This window comes from Kogia breviceps, chromosome 1, assembly GCF_026419965.1.
Source record: "Kogia breviceps isolate mKogBre1 chromosome 1, mKogBre1 haplotype 1, whole genome shotgun sequence".
NCBI lineage: Eukaryota > Metazoa > Chordata > Mammalia > Artiodactyla > Physeteridae > Kogia > Kogia breviceps.
In genome coordinates, this window is record NC_081310.1 from 72,160,320 (window position 1) to 72,171,309 (window position 10,990).

Here is a 10,990-nt window from a genome sequence, read left to right on the forward strand (position 1 = left end):
CCCGTGCACCACAACAAAGAGTAGCCCCCTGCTCTCTGCAACTAGAGAAAGCCCACGCATAGCAACGAAGAGCCAACGCAGCAAAAAATAAATAAATAAATAAATAAATTTTTTTTTAAAAAAGGGCCCACTAAACTTTATTTCTACCGTCCAGCCCTGACTACTTGTACAACTTCTTTTCTTATTTACTCTCCAGCACAGTGCTCTCCTCGAACTTCTTTAAATGGTTGAAGCCTATCTCAGGGTTTTTGCTGCTGTCCTCTCTGTCTGGAATACTACTCTCCCAGATGGTAACCTGGCCTGCTCCATCACTTCCTTTTAAGTCTACACTCAACTGTTTCCCTTTTAAAGAGACCCTCCCCTTACCACACTATATCAAATACTAACCACCAGAGAGTGACAATGAAATATCATACCTCCACCCCATGGAGCACTATGCAGCTGTAAAAAAAAAAAAAAATGAGGATGATCTCTATGAACTGATATGGAATGATTTTCCAGACATATGGTTAATTGACAAAAACAAGGTACAAAAGAGTACACAGAGTATGTTACCTGTTGTTTAAAAAAGGGAGTTAGAGGGGCTTCCCTGGTGGCACAGTGGTTGAGAGTCCGCCTGCCGATGCAGGGGACACGGGTTTGTGCCCCAGTCTGGGAGGATCCCACATGCTATGCAGCAGCTGGGCCCGTGAGCCATGGCTGCTGAGCCTGCACGTCCAGAGCCTGTGCTCCGCAACGGGAGAGGCCACAGCAGTGAGAGGCCCACGTATCACACACACACACAAAAAAAGGAGTTAGAAATAAACATATGTATCTGTTTATAACTGCAAAAAGAAACAGAAAGATAAAACTGAAACAAATTATATGTTATGGAGGGAGAAGAAGGGGAGGAATAGAATTTCTGAGCATATTTTTTTATGGTCATCTCTCAGTATCCACAGGGAATTGGTTCCAGGATCCCAGTGGATACCAAAATCGGAGGATGATCAAATCCTTCATATAAAATGGCATAATATTTGCATATAACCTATGCACATCCTCTCATATACTTTAAATCATCTCCAGATTATTTATAATACCTAATAAAATGTAAATGCTATTTAAATAGTTGCCAGAATGTGGCAAATTCAAGTTTTGCTTTCTGGGACTTTCTGGAATTTTTTTTTCCTGAATATTTTTAATCTGCAGCTGGTTGAATCTGCAAATATGGAAGGCCAGCTGTATATGGTTTTGATTTGAACCATGTTAATAGTTTACATATTTAAAAATTAAATCAAGGTGAGGGAAACCCTAAAACTGAATAGAAAGAGAAACAAATTAATGCAACTATGTATCACTTTGATAACATAACCACACAGAAAAAAAATTGAAATAACTTGAAAATACAGTGTTCTATACATATTTAGTAGGATATATGAAAGAATAAAAAGAACTGCTAAGAAATCTTGAACTATATTTAGTAAAGTTTGTGCTTGGGAGTAGTATTGGCATGGCAGTTATGGAATTAGTTTGTGTTTAACGTAGATGAGGAAAATATACTAATGCTACTAAGAATAGAATTCTCACCATGGGAAAGGGAGGTACTAATATGGAATGGAGGAAAAGGAAGAACTGAATTGTTGGATTAGCCTTTGCGGTAACAAGATAAATGCCTGACTTTGTGAAAACTATTTCCTAGCACTGAAAACTGACAGGGCCTAGAAGCTATGGCTCCAAGAGTCTTGAGCACATCTAGCACCCAGGTCTTAATTTCTGAATACCATCCCCCACTAAAAGGAAAAAGGAATCTAATGATTCCAAGGCTGAGTCAGGAAAAGAACAAAATGAGTCCAGAACACCCTTCTACACCAGAAAGTAAGGAAGTGCTCAAAACTGAGGGAAACATGGCAAAAGGACACTGAAACTTGGAAGGGTTCCCACTTGCCAAATACAGAATCACTGACCATCAAAACGAAAAATGACAGAAATGCCATATTAAATAATACACGAGTCCTTACTAGTATTAAAAAAAATTTTAAAGGGAGGTGCAGAAGCTCTTTGTTACTGAAGAATGTCAATAAAGTATAAAGAAAATAGGGATAAAAAATTGCTATCGACAAACATTTTAGTGGGAAGAATCGCCACTGGGTTGTAAAACATTGGGTGAAAGACTGTTGGAAAACAGGATATTCACGCAATCTCAGTGTTACTTAATGAATCACGTATTACAGACACACCCATTTTATTATGCTCTGCTTTATTGTGTTTTGTAGATATTGTTTTTTTACAAATTAAAGTTTTGTGACAACTCTGCACTGTCAGATGGTAGTTAGCATTTTTTAGCAATAAAGTATCTTTTAATTAAGGTATGTACTTTTTTTAGACATAATGCTATGGCACACTTAATAGACTACAGTATAGTATAAACATCACTTTTAAACATACTAGGAAATCAAAAAACTCATTATGACTTGCTTTATTGTGATATTTCCAGTGGTTTGGAACCGAGCATGCAAAATCTGTATTCACACGCTTGTATTTTCTCCTCTACAATGGAGAAATCTGGTGGACCTCACCTTAACCAAATCATCAACATTAACGTCTCCAATAATGAGACAAATGGACTGCATCTGCACTGCAGCCTGATGAGATGCACACCTGTGAGAATTCCTGCCCAGGAATGTTTACACCAGAATCTAAGCATGTACTTCAACCTCGAGGGACATTTTTATTAAAAAAAAAAAAAAACTAGTCCAGACCCCTTCAAAAAGGGCAATATCATAAAGTAGAAAAGAGAAAAAGAAAGCTGTCAACAGTTTAGATTTTTAGATTTAAGGGGATTAAAGAGGAATGACTACCAAATCTGGTGTGTGATCCAAGATTGGCTTCTGGACCTTATCTGAAAACAGTATTGTATCATGCTGTATTTCCTGACTGTGATAATGGTGCCAGGGCTTAACTGCAGACATATTATTCTTAGAAGACCTATGTTGGAACTTCCCTGGTGGTCCAGTGGGTTAAGACTACGCGTTCTGAATACAAGGGGCCCGGGTTCAATCCCTGGCTGGGGAACTAGATCCCGCACACATGCCGCCACTAAGACCTGGCACAGTCAAAATAAATAAACAAATATTTAAAAAAAAAAAAAAAAGAAGACCTATGTTGAAATATTTAGGGTTAAATTGTCATAAGAACCGCAATTCTCAAATGATTTAACAACAACAAAAAAGTTAACTGGGTGGGTGTGAGTGTATATAGAGAGATGTAACCCAAATGTGATAAAATGTTAATAAGTGGTGGTTCAAGAAGAAAGGTGTGTAAGTGTTCACTTTACTATTTTTGCAACTATTCTATAGATTTTAAATCTTCCAGAATTTTTAAAAATTAAAAGGAACTATTAACCACTTCCATTTCCCTTGCCTCTGCACTAGTAATCTCTATATTAGTAAATGTTCACCACCACCCAACAACTACATATTTACTGCTTTATTTCCTCACTGTCTCTCCCCCACTATAATGTAAGCTTCCCAGTGCTGACACACAGTTGATAGTCTATAAGCACGTGTTGAATGACTGATGCTCACAATCATTCTATTAAGCAGATATTATTATCCTTTCTCTCATGTGAGTGGTGCTCTCTTTAAAGGCAAAGGTATGGAGGCACACAGAAGTAAGGTAACTTACAGAAGTTTCACCTGTGAGGGGCAGGGCCATGTCAGAGGCCAGGCATCTCTCTGGGAGCAGATACTGTTCATCACTGTTAGGCAGCTTTCCCTAGTGAGGTGGGCTTGGCCCCCAAAGGGCTCACTGCAGACCTACACAGTTTCCCTTAGCGCAAAGCCTATTCAGAGGAGGCGATATTCATGCTTGTGGAACGAAATGACCTCTGAATAAATAAATGAACTAGGTGGGAGAAACCGGCTAGTTCAGAGAATCTTCCTAGAGGAGGTGTGGCTTGATGCGTAAACTGGGTTTTCAGTTGAAGAGAGAGCATAGAGCAGGCAGTAGTGACCAAAGGCGCATTCTGGGACCCGGGAGAGACCCGTGCCTCTGGAGGAGTTACCTTATCCCTTCAACCTCTGTATATGCCTCTCCTTCCTGCCCATAACCACCAGCATATGAAACCCTCACAGCTCTTTGGGGTCTGTGATGGTACCTGCCCTGGTCACCCACCTCCAATTCCTCTCAACTACAATCATTTCTCTTTACTGCTGCCAGATTATTCTTCCTAAGTGGATGGCTCTGATCCTGTCAGGTCAGAAAGAGGTCTCCTTTGCCTGCAGAAGAGAATCCCAACTCCCAGAGGGGACATTCAGGGCTCCCCTCGGGGGCCTCAAGCTCCCGTGGGCACTGCAACTCTCCAGTGACACATGACTCCCTACTGCCCAAGGTCACCCTCTACACCCTGATCCCCTGTCTTTCTTTCCTGGTCTCCTGCTCTTGGAATCTTTTCCCACATCATGGCATGTTCACATACCACCTGTTCTCGGAGGCCAGGTTCAAATACCCTCCCTTCCATGAAGTTTTTGCTTCACAAAAGTTGTTGCTGTCTTCCCTCCGCACACCCACAGCACTTTACTTTTACCTCTCTTACAACATTTACTTCTGTGCCTTACCCTGTAGGTTCTTTTGAGCGTACCTCAACCCCCCATTCCGCAGGCTGTAAGCCATAGATGCATGCACCCCAAAGGCACTCAATAAACGCTGAACGCAGAGTGGAGAGGGGAGGTTCATCAGGGGCGTGGCTAAGGGGCCGGTGGCAGGAAATTCCAAGGAAAGAAGTACTAGTTAAGGGGGTTGTTACTATGCTTCAGGGGTTTGGTTATGACTTAACTAGGGGCCTGTGTGGGGAGAGGTTGATATGGGTGGGGAGGTAAAAAATGGAGACAAAGATAACTATTTCATGGCGCTGTCGTGACGATTTAGCTGAAGAAGCGTGAAAAGGATGAACACAGTCCTAGACACTCAAATGTTAGTCCTTTCATGTCCGGAAGGGAAGGGGGAAGGGGACCTGCCGACACTCCTTAGGAATTCTGAATTGAGGCCCTGGCCTTCCCGCCGCAGGGCAGTTCTGAACGGCCGCCCTCCGCGTGGGCGGACTTGGCTTTGGCCGCAGAGCGCCCACCACCAGCGCGGAGGCCGGCACTCGCGCAGACAGCGTGTTCCTTGGCCAGGGAGGCCCGCCCGAGATAAGCTCCCGGGCTGCGGAAGCAGTGACAAAGTTCCCCTCAAGTTCTGCGCTACGGCGCCTCGGGCTGGAAGCAGTAACTTAGTCACTTGAGTCGCACTGAAAAGGCACCTCTTCCGGAGGAACACGAGCAGGAATCGGGGATCGTGGAGGTTAAGAAGGCTCCCCAGAGGGAGGAAAGAGCGCAGGGGAGGTGAACGAGACGGAGTCGCGTCCCTCTTTTGCCCAAACAGGCTTCAGAGCCTGCGGTCCACGTTTCCTGCTGACCACCCTAGGGAGACCTGTGGGTGAGACGACCAGGTCCCGCGCGCGGGCTGCGTGCCCCACGCCAACCCCACCACACCACCTTGCAGCGGCCCCGGGCCGCGCCCGTCCACCCGGCCCCGGAGCCCTGGGGCCACTGACAACCCGCGCTGCCGGTCCCCGCGGGCTCCCGGGGGGAGGCCTCCACTCACCCAACCGAAGCAACAGGCAGACCACTCCGAGGGCCCCCACGGCCCACCCCGGGGCGCTCCCCGCGGCCATAGCAGAATAGCCAGCTTCCGCTACAGTGACCCAGCCAGGCGTCGCCTCGGCCTGTGTGAGGGAGAGAAAGAGAGAGCCCGCCCCCCCGGTGCGCCCCGCCCCGCGCGTCCCGCCAGGCCCCGGATGACGTCTTGGCGCGCGTCTTCTCCCCCTTCCCGAGCACGCGGTCTGCGCCCGGGTCTTTCCTTCCCTTCTGCCGCCCCCCGCCCTGCTCTGTGGAGCTCTCCCCCCAAAGTGGCTTTCGTTTTCACAACCAGGTTTATCCTCGTTCCTCCCGCACCTCCCGCACTTTTCCTTGGCATTTGGAACGTGATGGAGGCGCCTCCATAGCCGGGGGTATCGGACCGTCGCTCCCCGAAGACTGCGCCCCACTCGGCTGGAGGTGACAGCAGAGCTCTGTGCCGGGACAGAGAGGTTCTGAAGCGCTTTATTCCTTCAGCGCTTTCCAGCAGCCGCAGTCGCGCAGCCTCGGTTTTTCTGCCAGTCACTTCGCTACTACGACCCTGGACAAGACAGCTTCCTCAGATATTAAGACAAAAGGAAACGGACCACATTCTAGACAACTGCTAGACTGTGTGGGGTCGCTTGGTGCGGCCCCAGTCCCCCCACCCCCAAGTGCCTGCTTCTCCTCATTCAAGGGCAGCCACCTTCTCGTTAAGACGGACCTCACCCTAACACTCCCTCACTGGGAGCTGGGATTTCCAGCCTTGGGTTTCTCCTTTCTCCGTTTCCTCTTTGTTTCACTCTTCCTCCCTCTCTACTGTGGACTGGCCCTCAGGCTGGGGAGTCAGGGCTGTTCACTCCCTCGCCATTTGGCCTCCCCAAACCTCTCTCCCTCGTGCTGCAGCGGGCGCTTGGAACTCCCCATCTTATTGGCTAGTCCTCCCCCCTCAAATCCATCTGATCCCAGACTCAATTACTGCTGTATTCCCAGGACCAGCTACTGGCATCAGCCTCCCGCTCAGCCCCCATTCTTTCAGACAGTGGCACCAGAATGATCCCTGCTCAGCCATTGCAGTTCAGGGAACTCTTCGTTACCATATGAGCGGGAAACTCCTCCCATGAGCTGGACTCATGAACAGGACTCTCTGATGTCCCAACAAACACCAACATGTTTGCCAGTTGTGAAGCGGTGGAAGTGTGCTTTATTGTTGCTGTCATTACCATCTTCCTCAGGTGGGGACCTCCAAACCACTCAAGACACTTGAACTGCCCTGTAAGAATTCATAAATTATTTCTTACATTAGCCATGAAATTGTAAAAGGTGTCTATATCCGTGAAATTTCTGGGGCTGATGTTCTGTACCATGAGCTTAGACATTCCCTATCATCAGAAGATACTGGGAACATAAGGCAGGTAGAGTGTGTAGCACAAAATGTGAGATCAAGTTTCTCCTCTGCTCTGGGTTGGTAAAAACTCGGGCTAACTTGGAAAGGTAAGATGGGATCAGACCTTTAAACACTGGGGAGCCCCTAAAAGTTTTTGAGCTGGGAAGTGATATAACAGCAAACATCTGTTGAGTACTTACTATGAGCCAAGCCCTGTGTTAAGTGCATTACCTGCATTAATTTAATCTTATTGCTGTCCTTGTTTTTACAGATTAGGAAACTGAGGCTCTGAGAAGGTAAATGACTTGCCCAAGGACACAGAGTAAGGTGCAGAACTCGGAGTCCAATCAAGGGTAAGTCCCAAGTACCACTCTTACCCTTTCATACAGGATGGGCAGCTATACTGCTATTTGGACTGGCCAGCAAAAGCTGTCAACCCTCTCAAGAGCAGGGCTGAGGAAAGGACTGCCCAGTCACCTGGGACTGGGAAGTATTCCCCAGGTCATGGTCTCCAGGTATCAGGTAAGGAATGGTTCAGTAGATCTTCCTTGATTGGCTGCTTCTCTGGCCAATGAATGGTGCCAGCTCTTTCATCAAGAGAAATGCTGTGCTTCCAGCAAACATTTTTAGAAGCCCTTATATGCCTGGTCTAGCAGACTTCATTAGTCAAAAGTGGCTCAGTAAGGCTGGACCTGCAATGCATTAGGCAGATGGCCCAAAAGGCCCTATCCATGTACTGAGGACTGGCCACCAAAAGGAGGGCTGGCTGTATTTTACATCCTGTGACCAGTGTGGAGAGGTCCAGTTTTATCTGCTCGTCACTGTAAAGAATCATGGACTAGAAGGGAAAAAAGGAGGGCTCGTTCAGTCTGCTTATGTGGCGTGGATGGGCTGCTGCTCTTCCCAGCATGGCACTCTAGTTCTCTGGCTCTAGTTCTTGCCAAGCTTGGAACTACACCTAAGAAGTTTGGGAATCCTAGAAAGACAGAGCAAAACACTGATTCTAATCCTGCATACGTGAAAATCGTCCTTGCCCCATGTGGAAGTGTATATTCATTTCATTTATATAAACCCTGGGTGGATTTGCACCACGGGTGTGCGTGGGGGGGGGGGTAATCTTTATTCCATAATACTCTGTTTCCCTTTTAAAAATGCTCCCTGGCAAAAAGAGAGCATTTGGAAAAAAATAGGCAAAAATAATACATAAGACTTAACATGGAATTATTCTGGGTACCCAAGAGATACACAGTCACATTTCAACTCCCGACCAAGCCAGCAGCTGCAAGAAGTTGATAAGGATGCAACAAATGGGGCTGGGGAGCTGAGGAAAGCACATATTAAAGCCTTTGAAAGGCTTGAGTTTTAAAAAGAAGAAGAAAAGGAAGTACCTCCTTCTGCTTTTTACCTCCATCTAGTTCTTTGCACATTCTGTGAATTTTAAAGAATTACAGATGGGTTCTGACTAATCACGTGTCGCTGCTATAGCTTTAAATCATTCTATCATTCTTCTCAATTTGCAGATGTGGTGAACTCCCCCCGAAACCTCCCAGCATTTGAGTTGTGCAGGGAACAGAGATGGCTGTGCTCTGTGGGCTCACTGCACAGGAATGCACAGCTCCTGCACTTTCCTCCATCCTGGAAAAGGCTTGCTGAGCATTTCACTGTCAGGACAATACTACAGAGTTTGAAGAAGATGGTGTGGTCTTGCTGCCAAGCCCAAGGAGAACGCTGTCCCAGGTTCCTGCTCTCCTCCTCTATCAGTCTCCTCTCACTGCATCCTGTCTCCCCACCTCCACCCCACTCCCACCCAAAAGAAAGCTAGATTCTGAACTGGCCTGTCAGGCCTCCAGGCCTGTGTGTTGAGCAGTGCACGACTCTGGCCTTGACAGTCAGGGTAGATGTGTATGTATGTATGTATGTATGTATGTGTGATATACATACATTTTCAGCAGCTGAGAGTAAAGTGTCTTGAGAAAAGGGGTGGTTTTTATCACTTGTACAAAGGTGCCACTTGCGCTGGGGGTGAGGCGTGATAATAGAAGCTGCAATTCACAAACCCTGGGTTTAGCAAGCCAAAGTCAGGGGCAGCACTCCAGGGCCCCAGGGCACAGTTCGGTAGACAGAGTGGCTGATTAGTGAGGAGAAAGAAGGACAGTGGACTCTAGTCAATGTAAACAGCCATATTTTCAACATAATTTACTACAGGTCTCTGAAGTGTATATAAAACATTTTAGTGCAACATCTTACAAATAGTTTTCCTTTAAAAAAACAAACAAACAAAAACAAATCAACAGCTCTCTACATCATGCATGGGTAGTTTGCCTACCCTACCTCTTTTTTTTCTTCTTCAAAAGTTAACGCAGAGAAACCATTGTTTGAAAAGAATATGAAAACTTGCTACAGAAACACCCTGGGGAAAGAGGGTGTGGTCATATCCATGTCCTGGAACGGGCCTAGCACAGTGTCGTTTTTCATTAATGCAACATCGTAGATGTAGATAAGTCAAGAGAGCAGTCGGCAGTTTTCCTCTGCGTGTCTCTCCTGTAGGCAACTTGCAGTGAGGTTTCCCAGCCACTGGAGGCCACCATTATCACTCATCTGACGCCACATTTCCATAGAAATGGCCAAAGAAAGAAGGTCCTGGGGGTTTTCATAGAAAGCTGAAAAGCTCACCCTTTGACAGTATCCCCTGGCCCAATAGAAAACGCACAGAAAAAAAAAAAAGTTATTAAAATACTGGCTTCGGTTTCTTTTTTTCCTTTCAAATCTCCTGCAAGTGCTTCACTTACTTATGTGCAGCACTGGCTTTTCTTTCTTCTGTGAACCAATTCAAACTCAGATCTTCATTATGCGTCCCAGTTCCAGCCAGCCCTCCGGCATCTTTCCTTTCAGACAGAGGGAATGTACATCATCTTCTCGAGTTGACTCTATGAATTAAGGGCCAGCAATTTCCCACTGAAAGCCCACACCCGGAAATGAAGAAATGGGGCCAAAGACCGCCTTATGTCCTCAACACTGTGCCTGTTGTGTACCTCTACAGCATTGATGCAGCACAAGAAATGGGGATAAGCACGTGAGGCATCAGTGGGATTCTGGTGGCGGTGCCTACACAGTCTCACAGGAGAGGACTGGTGTATCTGGGAGGGGGAGAAGGCAGCCTATGCAAGCCCCTCAGAAAACGGTTGGGCAGTTGCCTTGCTTCCCCCTTGGCTATGATACATCAAAGCACCTGCCGAGCACCCAGGCCCCCTGCACACCCACAGACGCCAACAAGAATCAGCACCCACGTGGCCTGGAATCCTATAGCCCTCCCCTGGAGTCTGTTCTGTCTCAGAACAGGGTTTCACACTAATCTCTCTGGTTAGACTTAGTTCCAGAGTCCCTGGAGGTTTTTTCCAAAGTGGGAACTCCCTTGGGATTCAAGCTGCAAGTTCATAAGGAAGGGAGATGGAACTTTTGGCCAGCAAAATACGAGAAAGCCAGGGCAGAAAAACATCTTCATGGAGTGGGCAAAAGGAAACACTTGCAACTGATGATGCTGCGGAGCCCAGCATCTTGCCCAGCAAGTGTAAAATAACAGGTGACACTGGCCTTCGCCAGGCTTTAAGGGGCATTCAAATAAAAAGCTGCCATGATAGTGAACAACCAAATCACCTAAAGCCACAAACAAGATCTAAGAAAGGGAAAGACAAAAAATCCACAGACAAAGACATGTGATCACTTTCTGCTGAGATGAGGTAATCCATAAAGATTACAAAGGGCCGCGTCTGGGCCTCACCTGGGCAGATATTCTTATGGCAGTGAGATGCAGGTCAAACGGCGAAGAAGAAAGACATCAGTATCTTTGAGAAAAATCTAATTGGAAGGAAGAAGGAAAACCTAGTCTTCATATCTCCAGGGAGGTAGTTATTCCTCCCTGTTCTACAATGGCTGGCTCTGGAAACCCCCCTCACTGCTGGCTGACTGTCCC

The 10,990-nt window shown here is 46.5% G+C and overlaps 2 protein-coding genes and 1 long non-coding RNA gene across 6 annotated transcripts in view; 1 reads left to right on the forward strand and 2 right to left on the reverse strand.

Annotated features, from left to right (window-relative positions):
• Window positions 1-5,804, reverse strand: part of CD58 (CD58 molecule) — a 43,017-nt gene extending 37,213 nt beyond the window's left edge. The window contains exon 1 of the mRNA XM_067033945.1: window positions 5,623-5,804. Coding sequence (XP_066890046.1) covers window positions 5,623-5,692 — 70 coding nt within the window. The 5' untranslated portion in view covers window positions 5,693-5,804. The remainder of the gene's footprint in view (window positions 1-5,622) is intronic.
• A 145-nt stretch (window positions 5,805-5,949) lies between these two features.
• Window positions 5,950-9,075, forward strand: LOC136794237 (uncharacterized). 2 transcript variants are annotated; one of them, XR_010840660.1, is made up of 3 exons: window positions 5,950-6,868; window positions 7,292-7,373; window positions 8,541-9,075. It is a non-coding gene; the product is annotated as an uncharacterized lncRNA (long non-coding RNA). The 2 variants fall into 2 exon arrangements; XR_010840659.1 differs by having other exon boundaries at window positions 6,019-6,908.
• A 126-nt stretch (window positions 9,076-9,201) lies between these two features.
• IGSF3 (immunoglobulin superfamily member 3) overlaps window positions 9,202-10,990 on the reverse strand; it is a 102,659-nt gene continuing 100,870 nt past the window's right edge. For all 3 annotated transcript variants that reach the window (XM_059059727.2, XM_067033925.1, XM_067033937.1), the window contains one exon: window positions 9,202-10,990. This exon is cut by the window's right edge and continues 1,357 nt beyond it. The gene's annotated coding sequence lies outside the window, so the exon portion shown is untranslated.